Source organism: Condylostylus longicornis, unplaced genomic scaffold (assembly GCF_029603195.1).
Source record: "Condylostylus longicornis isolate FDR11 unplaced genomic scaffold, ASM2960319v2 ptg000027l, whole genome shotgun sequence".
Lineage (NCBI taxonomy): Eukaryota > Metazoa > Arthropoda > Insecta > Diptera > Dolichopodidae > Condylostylus > Condylostylus longicornis.
In genome coordinates, this window is record NW_026577996.1 from 3,326,952 (window position 1) to 3,341,475 (window position 14,524).

The following is a 14,524-nucleotide window of genomic DNA, read 5'->3' on the forward strand; positions in this document are numbered from 1 at the left end:
GCGTTAAGTTGTTTTCAACTACTGTATTGATTTCTATTCATGTCATGAAATAATTTGGAATCAGCACTTCCCAAAAAAATTAACTATTTTAGTTATTTTGGTGATATTTCTAAAATTTTTTTGTTGTATAAAGTGTTAAATTTCGTCGTGTATTTGATATTTAACAAATTTGAATCATGACGAAAGATAGATTAGCTGCTCTCGTCGCGGTATGTATTGGAAAAAAAAAGTACAAATAAGGCAGTGCAGTATAAATTTTTAGTGTACAAAATATTAAGCTAATAAGTTTTAATATAACTATACATAAAAATTTTTCTTTGTTTTTGAGGAAAATCAATATTGAATTTCTTTAAAACTTTAAATTTGGATATACCGATACAAATAAAAAAAAAAAAGTGCATTTAATAGTTTTTTATTGGCTCGAGTACCACTACACTATGAGGTCATCAGCGCTATCATATCAGTCATAAAAAAATAATATTCAATTTTAATTAATTTTTATCCATATGCCTATATATATTACATAGAAATATAGTTATATATAAAAAAATATATAAAATGTGTAGTAATGAAAAATATTGGTATTATAGGTATATGTATCCTTACATACTTATATATTTAGTACATGAACAAATTTTTATTTGAATAAAATGTACACACATGTGTACATGTATATTTTTCATCGATATGGATTGTGCAGAAAATTTAATTTAAGCGCTTAATATGTTGAAAATATATTCGGCATAAAACATAATAAAATTTTCAAAGTACCATGTATATGTATTTTAAGAAAATTTAGTTATAATGTATCCAAAGACAAATTCATATTCACACAAAAACAGTAAAAATAAAGCTAATCAATGAATCATGGGTATTAAAAATTATTCAACATAATTTTTCCTTTTGCACAATTTGATATACATACATATACATATATATATTATATGACACTCAAACTTAACAATATCAAATTATAAAACACGATACATATAAACTATACATACATAATTATTATATGATTTATCATTTGCATCTAATCAATGCTATAAGCAAAAGTATTACTATTAAAGCACACATTTGCTGATGGAAAAAACATTAAACATACATGGAACTATTTAAAATACATATATATGTATTAAAAATGATTGAATATTTTTGTAAGAAATAAAATAAACTGGTTAATAAAATTGTAAAATATTAGTTCGCAACTAGCAATTTATATGTATATGGAAATTTTCAGAAGAAATAGTATCTAAGGTGCCTTACTTATTACGTTATTTCGTTTTATATTATCTTTATAGACATAAAGTCTTGTGACATTAAATTAGCAATACGGAAATCTGTATGCTACAAATTTTCCAACTTTTTCTTAAAGATTTTTGTCTGTACTTAGATACAGGTGGATTTTAAAAAATGGAAATTTAACTTAAAGCCTTTCTCCTACACTTTTTTGAATTGAAAATTTTTTAAGCATTCAATCTAGATCCGTCTCATACTTTATATTTAATATTTTTTGAAATGACTAATTAGGTAGGTCCAATCTACGTATGTATCTACTTTTACTTAAGAAGCTAACAGACATGGTAACATCGCATGCATCGGTTAGGTAAACTGCAAATATCATAATTGTAATAGAAAAACTACAATTCTTTTGATTGATATGACAATTTTGATATATGATATGACAAAATATGCAAGTAGGTGGGTACCTATCTACCTACATAAACACATATGAATTTCGGAAATGGATATACCTAGTTATGTTGACGAATAACTAATTAACATTTTAATATAAACGAAAACAGTAAAATTTTGAGAGATTTTGGTATAAAACGAGTTTCGAAAACTGCATTTCAGCTTTTGGATTTTTAAAAATTTTGAGAATTTGTTCTATTCCCCAAAAATTTCTAGCTAAACTAAGTACATAAGTATTAATTTTAAGTTGCTAACAGTACGCAGGTGTCGAAAATTAATGTGGGTTATATTTTAAACTGTTGATCAATTTTCATTGCTATTTGTAATTCTTTTTGATAATGGAAACTGATTGCAAATTATAAAATCCTTGTTGTCATAAACCAGGTAGTTTGAATTCTTCATAACCAGCTAGTTTGAATTCTTCATATTAATAGATCAAAATATTCATAAAAATAAAAACTCTTACATAAATATTTAAAACTCTTATTTTAATATAATATTAATTTCAAAATCAATTAATTTTTATCGAAAGTCAAAAGTTTTGCACTGCATTGCTTTTTATATTGTTTTTAATAATAATAATAAAATAAACATACATACTTAACTTATTTGGTAGGCTCAAAGCGATGAAGATGAGGCTGGACCTGATGATGTTGCTGTTAATGTGGAAAATCGGGATGGTTTTATGGATGATTTCTTCAACGAAGTAGAAGAAATAAGGGAGATGATTGACAAAATTCAAGCAAATGTTGAAGAAGTAAAGAAGAAGCATAGTGCAATACTATCGGCTCCTCAATCTGACGAAAGTAAGTTAGAAAAGTAAAACGAAACAAAAAAATTTTGAAGATTAAACTTACGCTGTTTTATTTTTTACTTTCTTTTTTCTATAGAAACTAAACAAGAGTTGGAAGATTTAATGGCTGATATCAAGAAAACCGCGAACAGAGTTCGAGGAAAACTAAAGGTAGTAGTTTTCTTTAATTTAAATGTAGTGAAAACTAATTAATTATTAAATAATTTTAGGGAATAGAGCAAAAAATTGAACAGGAAGAGCAAGCAAATAAATCAAGTGCTGATTTGAGAATACGTAAAACACAACACTCAACATTATCTAGAAAGTTCGTTGAGGTAATGACCGAATATAATAGAACGCAAACAGACTACAGAGAAAGGTGTAAAGGAAGAATACAGCGACAGTTAGAAATAAGTATAAAAAATTTTGCTTTAACATAAAATATTTTATGAATTAAAACATTTACATATTTTAGCTGGAAGAACAACAACAAATGAGGAGCTTGAGGACATGCTTGAACAAGGCAATCCAGCAGTATTTACTCAGGGTGTAAGTGTATTTCGTTATTTTCTCTATTAAAATTTACATTAATTATATTTACTTCACCCTTAAGCATATAAATAGTTGCAATATGTTTATGTTTTTTCGTTAAAAAAATATAATAATTATAATTTAAAATTTAGATAATTATGGAGACGCAACAAGCTAAGCAAACATTAGCTGACATAGAAGCTCGACATGCCGACATTATAAAATTAGAAACATCAATCAGAGAATTGCATGATATGTTTATGGATATGGCAATGTTAGTAGAAAGTCAGGTATGCACAATGTTAACATTTAACTTTTTAATGCTTTTAAATTTTTCGGATATTTTGGGAATTTAACATTGTTGAGTAATCACTTTTATTTATTATTCAAGTTTTGATGTTATCATTCATTACTTTATTACAGAACATTTATGTTCTGACTTCATCATTAAATTTTCTTCTTCTAATTTATAATTTTATAAATTTTCTTTTTAAAATCGTAGTTATTTGAATTACCATGTTTTTAAATGTTTGTACGCGAATTTTACAATTTTCGTTAATCAAAATGTAAAATTTTATCTAATAACTTATTTTATTACTAAAGGGTGAAATGATCGATCGTATAGAATATCATGTGGAACATGCAATGGATTATGTACAAACAGCGACTCAAGATACAAAGAAAGCTCTTAAGTATCAGAGTAAAGCCAGAAGGGTAAGTAACTTTGTATTTTTTTTTTTTTATTATCTTTAACGTTAATTTTACCGTCAAAAACTATATTTCGAATTAAAACTATTTTTTACAATAACAAATAAATGCAAAATAGGTGTTCAATCATCCAAAATCAAAAGTTGCATACCATATGTAACAAAATGATATAAAAATATATTTTATAATCTACTTATTGTTGAAATAAAGTATCCCAACCTTATATTGAAATCTTTTTGGATAATTATCGGAAGTTAGTTTTTTTTTAACTTTCGATCGACTGTTTCTTCAAATCTTATTGAACTCTTGTAAGAAGCAACATTTTAAATAACTATATTTCTCCAGCAGTATCATAATTTCACTAGTTTCCCAACAAAATTTGTTAGTCCAGTTATATTTAAAACTCTTTAAAAGCCCTTTAAAAGATTTGGCATTGATTTACTGTTGGTTAATTGTGATCAGTCATTTTGACAAGAGTGACTTTCAAAAATCATTTTATATCCAAAAAAACTCCAAACCCCAGCTATTTAGAAAGCTTAGTTTTTACTACTTCAAATAAATTTTTGGTGCGACTACAACCTTCGATTGACAAATTCACTTTGTGTTTTTTTGAGATTTATACTAATCTAAAATTTCAATTTAAAAAAAACAAGAGGGTAAAAAGTTTACATTAGATCTGCATATATATAGTAAAGTTTTTTGTTGGTGCATACATATGTATATATACATATACAATATAAAAAAAATCAATTAATAAACAATTTATTCTATTACAATTTGAGAATTTTCTTTTATATATTTCTTTTATAAATTTATGCATAAATAATTAAATAATTTGATAATTTTAGCAAGTTTCCCAATTTTTTAATAATTTCTAGCCCTTTTTAATTCTTTTACTTTAAATAATTTATTTTTTCTGATCATTTGATGTTGTTTAGTTGATTATTCAAATTTAGTATCCGTATTTTGCTTTTGATATTTTATTTAATATTTGATTTTAAGTATCATAAAATACGTTCTGTGGAAATTGTTATTTATCATTGAAATTTGGATAATAAAAATCTAGCAAATAGCAAAATTAATTAAAAAATTCGAATGTTGTCGACACAAATGTGACTGGATGCTTTCTCCATAATATTAAGCGCTTGGGAAAGCAGAAAAAAATTCTGTATTATATTTGATAAATAACATACGCCACTAGTATATAAATTTTTTTTTGTTTTGTTCATATATATGTAATTAAAAATATAATTTTTATTTTTATTTAATGAATTTTTTAATTTTTTAATATTTTTCAGAAAAAAATTTTCATAGCAATTTGTTTAGCAGTTACATTAGCGATTATAATTATTGTTTTACTTACGCAGTTACTTTGAAAATAGGCAGATTTTCTCTTATATTGTATAGTATTTTTTTTATTTTTAATTATTTACTTTTTTGTTTATAACTATTAAAAATATCACTATAACTATTAATCTTAATATTATTATTATTGAACTAATATTTTAATTATATTTAATAATAAAAAAAATCATTAATTACAAATATTTTTATTTTTTTGTTTTTATTTTAAAATTTAGTTTGCAAAAACATTATTTAGATTGTTTGATTTTTATAGTATTATATATACATAAGTAATGTGAATTTTTTAATTGGAAAATTTGTCGAAATACTTTATTATTATTATTATTATTGCATGTTTACTAACTCAATAAAATTAATATTATTTGCTTATTTTATTTTATTTATTTACAAAAAATTTTTTTTAGTATAATTTTTTTATATTTGCATACATTAATACAATAATATATACGTTCACATTTATAAGAATGGTAAAATTACAAATTTATCAAGTAATGCGTTCAGAGAATAAGATATGTGGTCTGTAGTGAATTTGCATTTAATAACCGTTTTCTATTAAAACAAAACTATTGTTCAGATTCATTTCTCAGTTGTCATTAAAACAAAAAGGAACGTTAAACTACAAAAAAGCATTGACTACCACTCCACTTTCATTTTCCGGCACAAAGCAAGCAATTACATTGAAAACAATAACCTGATTTCCTAGATTTTATAAATATATCATGGAAGATTATATAAGTATACCCACATGTTAATAAAAATAACATTCATCCAAAGATGGATCATGATACTTCCATTAGTATATAATATGCATGTTTTCGGAAATGCATATCTATATCAAAGTCGACTTGTATAGCAGGGTTTCAGATATATATTAAAACTAATCATCGTTTACTTGTAGATAATCTCCAAAATGCATCCAAATATGTTACTGAGATTATGCTTTACATATGAAATTAAATAGTCTAAATAATAGTTTAATTGCATTATTGGATAAATTAATATTCAAATTTTGAATTCTGAAGGCAATGGGTTTTGAGTTAATTCTTTGGCTGGTTATATTAAGATGTATTGAAATGTATTTACATTTGTGTTGAGATTTAAGTTCCCAATTAGTAGAATGGTCGAATGAACGTTTGTACATATTATAACTTTAACGTTTATTTAATTACGTTTCACCTGAAAAATGACGCTAACTCAAATTTTTGAAAAATATTGGTAGGTATCTTTTATATTTTTAAAGAATTTATATTGGCAGGTATAATAAAGGTATATGTTTGTGTACAAAAATGGAAAGATTGTAACAATCTGCAGTTTTGCTAAATAGAACAGGTGTAAAAAACTTAACTTGTTTCAGTTGCATTAAAATTACTCACATAAAAGGAGGATATTTCGCAAAATAAGCATATAATGAACATATTTTCGGAATATAAAGACTTATTTAATTTATTTCAATCCACTTACATGTTCATGAGTACTGCCTTAAATCATCCTTTGTAATACTTCACTGAAATAAACTACAAGAGTATGGAATTGTCATTTCAGTTTGTAAAATTTTTTATTTTATTTTTTTTTTTTGTTTTCAAATTTTGCATGCTGTATGTTTGTAAGGGCATTTTTATTTTGAATTTTAAACTTCTTGTTTAATTTTATAATAAGATCTAACTTATTTAAATTTACTTTAATCTTACAATAAATTAAAACTAAAATTAAATATTTTTTTTTTAAATTTATATACATATGTACGTATGTATGCATCAATTTAAATAAAATCAAATATAAATACATACATATGTAAAAAAATAAAAAAAAAACTAAAATAATTTTTTTATTTTTTCAATTTATTTTTGCAGAAGAAAATTATGATCCTCATATGCTTAACCGTGTTAGGTTTGATGGTGGCTGGTTACGTCAGCAGTTATTTCATGTAAATATTTAAAAAAAAATTAAAAACCAAAAAAAAAAAGAGAGAAATTACAACAAAATGAAAGTGTCATCATATAATGTAGCGTTTAAGGTAAATTTATTAATAAATTTTAAAATAATTCTCATTCGATAGCAATATTGTATTTTTTGTATAAAATCCTGAAATTAAACATAAATTTCACAAAAATTTTTATTTTTTTTAAAATTTGAATTATTACCAAAATTTCAAACAATTTCAAATTATTTATTTTTATATTTAAAATTTTTACGCATTCGATACGCGTTGATGGTTCTCCTTATTCTGAATCTTCTTAGACTTTCATTAAAATTCTTAAGATTTAGTTTTAAATCACAAAGTTTTAATTTTTTTTTTCTAATTACTTAACAAAAGTGGATTTTATTACAAATCATAAAGAAATATCATTAACTATGCCTTTATGAAAAATTACAAAATAATTTTTTTTTATTATTATTAATTTAAAGTATAAAAAAGAAGATTTTTATAACAAATTTAAAAATTATTTTTTCATTACAGATCAAATTCTACAAAAAATTTTTAATGAATATAGATTACAGACAAAATCTTTTAATAAAATATTTTCAAATTATCTATGTGAGAGGTCTATATACATATTATACATATATAAAGAATTAAACAAAAAAAAAATTAACTCAAAAGCAACAAAAAATCATTATATATAAAAACAAAATAACTAATTTAGTAGTTATTATTTTAAGAATTGCAATAATTTTGTTATTTATATTTTATTACATATACATACTTACATTTAATATGTAAAATGTAAAAAAAAAAAAAATAGAAATATCACAAAAAAAAAACATGCATCGATCTAGCGCTCAAATCATGTATGTGTATATTTAGCTGAATATTAGGTTTTAATTTAAGCGGATAATTATATATTATATAATATATACACATATAAACAACAAATGTAATTATAATTACATACATACGTACATAAAACCACACCAAAAAAACACAGTCACTATGGCCGTCTGTCTAAATGGAGATCTAACGTCAACTTGACTTATTAAGTGATTAATGTACATTCTTTAATTGTTTAATAAATCACATTGACATCAGATACACATTTAGGTGCTTGTCCACATATTTATATAATATATATGTATATATATATAGAAATATGTATTTATAACTATTTATATATTATTTATATTAATTTATGAATATATATCCACATACACAGATACACATATATAATAAATATATGTTTATATATATATATGCAAATATTATGTAAAATTAAATAATATATATATATATATATATATAATATATAATAAATATTATCCAAAAATTATATTAAATTCAAAAAAATTTAAAATAATATGATATATTAAAAAGAAAAGGCAAGAAAATAATATTTAAATAAAAATATAGGATCAATTAAAAATTTAAATCTAAATCGATATTATAATATTATAATGTATAAAAACAAATTATATATAATAATATAATATTAATTAAATTTCGATAAAATAAAAAAAGTTAAATAAAACTTGTGAATATTATATTATATATAGTGTATTGGAATAATAATTTAAAAACCTATATAAATATCATTTAAAATGAAAAGAAAATATAATAAAAAATTCCAACATATAAAAGTTTAAATTGAATGCATTCTTATAAAAACAATTAAATACTTAAAAAAATGATATATATATATATATATATATATATAAAAATAAGATTTTCTTTGTGTGGGTTATAAAACAGTTATTTATATAATTAATATGTATACATGTATATCTATGTACATATGCGTATATTTATAATTATATAAGAGAAAATAATCAAAGGTGATAAATATGTAATAATAAATAAAAAAAAAAAATTAAAAATTAAAAATTAAAAATTTAATTAAAAATCAAATTGAAATTGTAATTAAAAAAAAAATATTTTCCTTTAATTAATATGGATTTAGTTTAATTATGGGCATTCGCGAAATATCCTTTAGATTTAGATTTATTTAACTTAACTACATTATATGATAGGTATTCACAACTGCCGAATATTATAAGAACATAGAAACAACAAAAAAAAAATAAATAAATAAAAGAAAATTAAAATGACTTCCTTACTTAGAGCATAGTACTTAATTTTTTTTATTTTTTTATTTTAATTTTTTAAAAATTTAAATACTAATTGCAATAGACCTAAAATTTTTTTTTATTTTAATTTTTATAGAATATTTTATAAACATTTATAGGCTTTTTGTTTCAAATAATATTATAAATTTTAAAAATAAAATATATAAATGAAGAAGATATGAATCAAAAACCAATGTAAATTTCGCTTCCAATAATATGGGTTTCCTTGAAAACACACATTTCTTATGGTTAGAACTGTATAACTTCAAAAAAATATTCTACAACAGTTAACTTCAAAATTGCACTAATATGACATTAATACAAAATTCAATTTATCAATTGTAATTTGTGAATTATTTACCAATCTCTAGTATTACTACAATTCCGAAGTCACGGAATATTATTTTTAACATTGTTTTATTGGTTTTAAAGTTTTGCAGTTCTAATGTTAAAAATTGTTTTTTAAAAAAAAACACCATTATTTCAATTATGTACTGTTTTATTTTTAAATAAAAGTGAGGGCATCCATACCAAAATGCAAATTTATATAACAATTTGACTTATTCAGCAATAAAATTTTAATTGCTGAATAAGATAAATTGCAAAAAATATTGGTATTTCAATATGCCGTGTTAAATATATACTAAATATAATTTTTAATTAATTTTTGCAAGCATTTACAAATTGTACTTGGAAAAGTAAATTTCTGTTACAAAAAAAAAAAAAAGAAAAAAAATTAGAACATCAAAAAGCTAAAACGAAATTTAAAGTACTTTTAGCTGTGAATAAAAATAACATCAAAAAATAGGATAAGTGCAATATAATTTCATTATATAATTTAATTACTATATATAAACACATCGAAATTTGTACCAGGAAGAAATCATTTTAAATATAAGTGTACAAAAAAAATCAAATAAATATTTGGAGGATTTGATGCAAATTATTTATGATTTTTGTTTATAAAGAAAAAACAAAAACAACTATTTGGATGTCAAATAATTTTTCAAAAAAAAAAAAATTTTTTGTATCATGAAACATATTTTTATATACATATACATACATATGTATATGAGCGTCAATGAAAATGCAGATCTATTAACAACTCTACTTATTCAGCAATATAATTTTTTTTTGCTGAATAAGTGAAAACTGTTAAATCTTCATTTGAATGTATGCCCCATGTTTCAATTTCTATACGAAAAAGATACATATATATATATATATATATATATATATATATATCTTGTATTATATACTTTTGTATACCACTAAAATTATTTTAAATAATTCCAAAAATCTTTTGAGTATTAAACAAATTAAATAGAAAAATTAAAAACATTATAATTTTTTTTACATTCTTTTTTTAAGTTTTCCTGAAATACTATTAATTGTACAATAATCCAAACATTGGAGTTGCAGTAATACTCTTACTAATTAACATAATTCACCAATTAACAGTTATAAGCTGAAATGTATATATAGTAATACAGTATAACTGCAATTAAAATATTTAGATCGTATGAATTGCTTCAAGTATTACTTAAAATATCTACATAATGACTAATATAATTAATGTTGTTTATGTATATATTTTGTAATATTCAATTATTAGGATTATAATGAAACCCGTTTAGAACAAAATTTCCAAAAAAAAAGAAAAAATTTTATTCTTTGTGCTTATCTGTAAATTTTCTATTCCGTGAAGATTCATTGTGAATTCATAATATAAACATTTATGTAATATTTATGTAATATTGTGTCATCTGCACATATTTAAGCAATTAGAAATTTATGAGCTGAATTCTGTTGTAACGTAATATTACACCACCGTAACACTTTACTCATTTCGTTCCATTTCATATTAATTTTTTTTTTGTTTTTAGCAGAATAATTTAATGGAATTTGCCATCGAGAATATATATAATTGAACGAATTTTTATATAGTCCTACATACTTGAATATCATTTACAAAATATTGCAATACGATTTTAAAATTTATAATATTTCATATATGCAACTAATGTATAATAACATTTCGACAGGTATTAGCTTCTTGCTTATCATTTTTCATAAAGAATTGCTCTTCTCGCTATTGTTTTTATATATAATGTAATATATTAACATTAAATTACTCAAAAGAAAAAAAAAAAAAAATCCCACCTGAGAAAAGAAGATAAAAATTTAAATCAGCACCCATAGTAGCTTATATTCCATTAGTAAAAAAAAGACGTTATTATCCCTGGCTTCAAAATTTCAGTAATACATAGTGTTAATTAGTAATTCAGCTCTTGAGTTAATTTTGCTAAATTGCTGATTTGTGTTACGATACAGTATTACTGCAATTTCGAAGTCACGGTTTATCATTTTCAAAAAAAAAAAAAAAAAATTTTTTTTTTTCGAAACGCACATTAAAAACATAAAATTTAAGTCTGATTTATAAACTAAAATGTTTGGAAGAATTGTTATTTATTTTTTTTTTTAATTATTATTTTAATTCATTTTCGGTTTATATAATACCTATTTCAAATTTAACGGTAAATTTTAAAAATTTTTTTTTTAGAGTATACGGTTCTTGCAAACAAAGTTCAAAGGCAGAAATTGATAACATAATAATATTAATCTAAATTATTAGAAAAATACTTCGAAATTCTCTGACTTCAAAAATGCAATAATATACGATATTAATTCACAAATATTCAGCTTATGAATTGTAATTGATAAATTGCGTGTAGCAATACGGTATTACTGAAATTACTATTATCGTTTTGCTGAATTGTGAATACAAATACCGTATTATTACAATTTTAAAGTCAGATTTTACTTTAACAAAATTAAATTCTTTAATCAGTATATGGATCCTTTAGTGGATGTAAAATATTTATCCAAAGCGCATATCTAAAAATACCAATCAGTACAGTATCAAGTCTCTATCTATATTACAGAAAACTAAAAATTTAGCATATTCAAAATAAAAAACACAGATATATAGGAAAAAAACAAAAAGTCGTTTAGCAATAATAATTGTGAATTTAAAAAAAAACTAGGTACTCATAAAATCAGATTAAATATAAGGTGAAAACAAATTTTCATATATAGTTATTTAAAAAAAATATTTGTTTTTTTTTTTTTCTAATAATTTTTATCATTACAAGTTTTGCTTTCCCCGCCATATTCATAAAATATCTTATTATATAAAATATTAAATACAAAGCTTAAAATTTTTCAAAAAAATATTTCACATCTGAATTTTCTCCTTTTACTTCTTTATACATTCTTGACGTGAAATTTATTATAGAAAATTATGTACTAACCATATAAAGTTCGGTTAAAATAAAAAAAAAGAAAAAAAACAAAAACTAAACGAAAATATGTCTACATACATACATATATTAGTAATTAATATTATAATTGAAATTTTTTAGCAGTTTAAAATATAAGATAATAAAAGTTAACAAAGAGTTTATTAAAATCCAGAATTAAATTTAAACACGAAAGTGACAAATTTCAAATATTTGTCTATTTGTATATGTATATATATATATATATATATATTCATATATGTTTATTGTATATATATATATATATATGTATACAAATAAAAATTTGTTTCTATTTTAATTTTATTTTTCAATAAAACATACAAAAAATATATACAAAATAATTGCTGGAAATTTAATTAAAAATTTATAAATATTGTGTTATATATACCTGTATATACTTACATATATACATACAATGATGTGGTTAAGCGCATTTAAGCAAAAATATTTTTGTAATGTATTAAAGAACACACATATAATTTATAAAAATTCATAATATCTAAATAAGCATAATTTGATGACATTTTCTTTAATACTAAAAATATAAAAATAATGTTAATATTGCTGTATGGAATTAGATTGGAAACTAAACTTCAACTTACTATGAAAACACATTTTAAAATATAAATCTTAAAATATCAGATTGATTTAGTGACCAATAATATTTTTAGTTACAGAATATGTCAAATTGACGTTAGATCTATGTATATATAGATATGTACATTTTACGTGTGTTTTCCATCCCCTTACATCGAAATCACATCAATATAATTCAACTTATAAATTGTTGACAACTCAATTTCAATTTATTTTCTCAATTTATGCAAATTTTCATATTATGGATCTGTAATTTCCACTATTTCATACTTTTTTTTTTTTATATAGAAAATATTTTAATAAAATTTTCAATACATAATTAAAAAATTATATAAAAATAACTGCTGTCAATTTGATGTCTGGCATCATATAACGGATATACATATATGTATATTATACTATGTAGTTGCTCAAAAACAAGTTTCAAAATTTTCAAGTTTCAATTTTGCCTAAGCTTTTGTCAAAACGTCATACCACACAGTGTATGTACATATATAAATTTATTTCCAATTTACTATAGCCATCATATAAATTTTATTGTATATTTGTATGTCGTACTTACTTATTACTTCACAAAACTTATATTATATTAAAAGCATACATAAATTATAAAAACCTAATTTTCTTTTTTTTTTACACAAACGAAAACATAATATATATACATACATATTTACACAGAACAAATATTTTAAAAACTTAATATAATAACATAAAGGATAAATTAAATCAAAATTAAGATATTATACAGCTTGTCTTTCATTTCAAATCAATTTAAAATATAAGGACATGATACTATAATTTCATAGCTAATTATAAACTATAATCTATACACATACATTTATATATATATATATATATTTATTTATTATAATTAAATATATAAATAACTCATATTTAAAACTTTGAGAAAAAAGAAAAATAAAATAAAATTATATTAAAATAATGTAATAGAAAAATTGATAACTTTTTCAAGGTTTGAAGTTATAAACAAACTTTCAGCACCCCAAAACATTTAAAAAAATATATATATATATACATATATAGTATATAGAGTATAAAAGAAAAGCTTATTTAAGTAAACTATAAAATTAAAAATAAAATATTCAAAGTAAATATAAACAAAAAATCAAAAAAAAAAAAATAAAAACGTATATCAAACTAGACTTTCGAGATTTTAGAGTATTTCATTTGTTTTTAGAAAATAAATATTAAAAGTATATAAAGAAAATAAAAATAAAAACATTTGGAGTTCACTAAAATTTAAAATATAGAAAAATAAAAAAAAAAAATTAAACGTTAATTATTCGTCAATTGTATAAAAAAAAAGAATGTTGTCAAGTTTCGATATACAAAATTTTTGAATAATTATGTATGTACTTTTTAACAAAAAAAAATGTATATATAATTTTATAAATAAAAATATTTTCAAAATAATTGCTATATTTTTATTTAT

General features: G+C 21.3%; 1 protein-coding gene across 2 annotated transcripts; it reads left to right on the forward strand.

Moving 5' to 3' along the window:
- Nucleotides 1-19: 19 nt before the first annotated feature.
- Nucleotides 20-8,305, forward strand: LOC129607581 (syntaxin-1A). 2 transcript variants are annotated; one of them, XR_008696818.1, is made up of 9 exons: nt 22-209; nt 2,312-2,501; nt 2,586-2,659; nt 2,719-2,902; nt 2,964-3,037; nt 3,172-3,309; nt 3,623-3,733; nt 6,943-7,106; nt 7,551-8,305. XR_008696818.1 is itself a non-coding variant. In XM_055518662.1 (8 exons), the coding sequence occupies exons 1-8, from the start codon at nt 177-179 to the stop codon at nt 5,101-5,103; spliced, it is 882 nt and encodes a 293-aa protein (XP_055374637.1). In that variant the 5' UTR covers nt 20-176; the 3' UTR covers nt 5,104-5,272. The 2 variants fall into 2 exon arrangements, 1 of the variants encoding a protein (XP_055374637.1); XM_055518662.1 differs by lacking the exons at nt 6,943-7,106; nt 7,551-8,305 and adding an exon at nt 5,026-5,272 and having other exon boundaries at nt 20-209.
- Nucleotides 8,306-14,524: the final 6,219 nt, after the last annotated feature.

What these genes read in the sequence shown, in the direction of transcription:
- LOC129607581 (XM_055518662.1), top strand. Translation starts at nt 177, where the DNA reads ATGACGAAAGATAGATTAGCTGCTCTCGTCGCG. An exon ending in GATTAGCTGCTCTCGTCGCG is followed by an intron (nt 210 to 2,311) that starts GTATGTATTGGA and finishes CTTATTTGGTAG; the next exon opens with GCTCAAAGCGATGAAGATGA. An exon ending in CAATGTTAGTAGAAAGTCAG is followed by an intron (nt 3,310 to 3,622) that starts GTATGCACAATG and finishes TTATTACTAAAG; the next exon opens with GGTGAAATGATCGATCGTAT.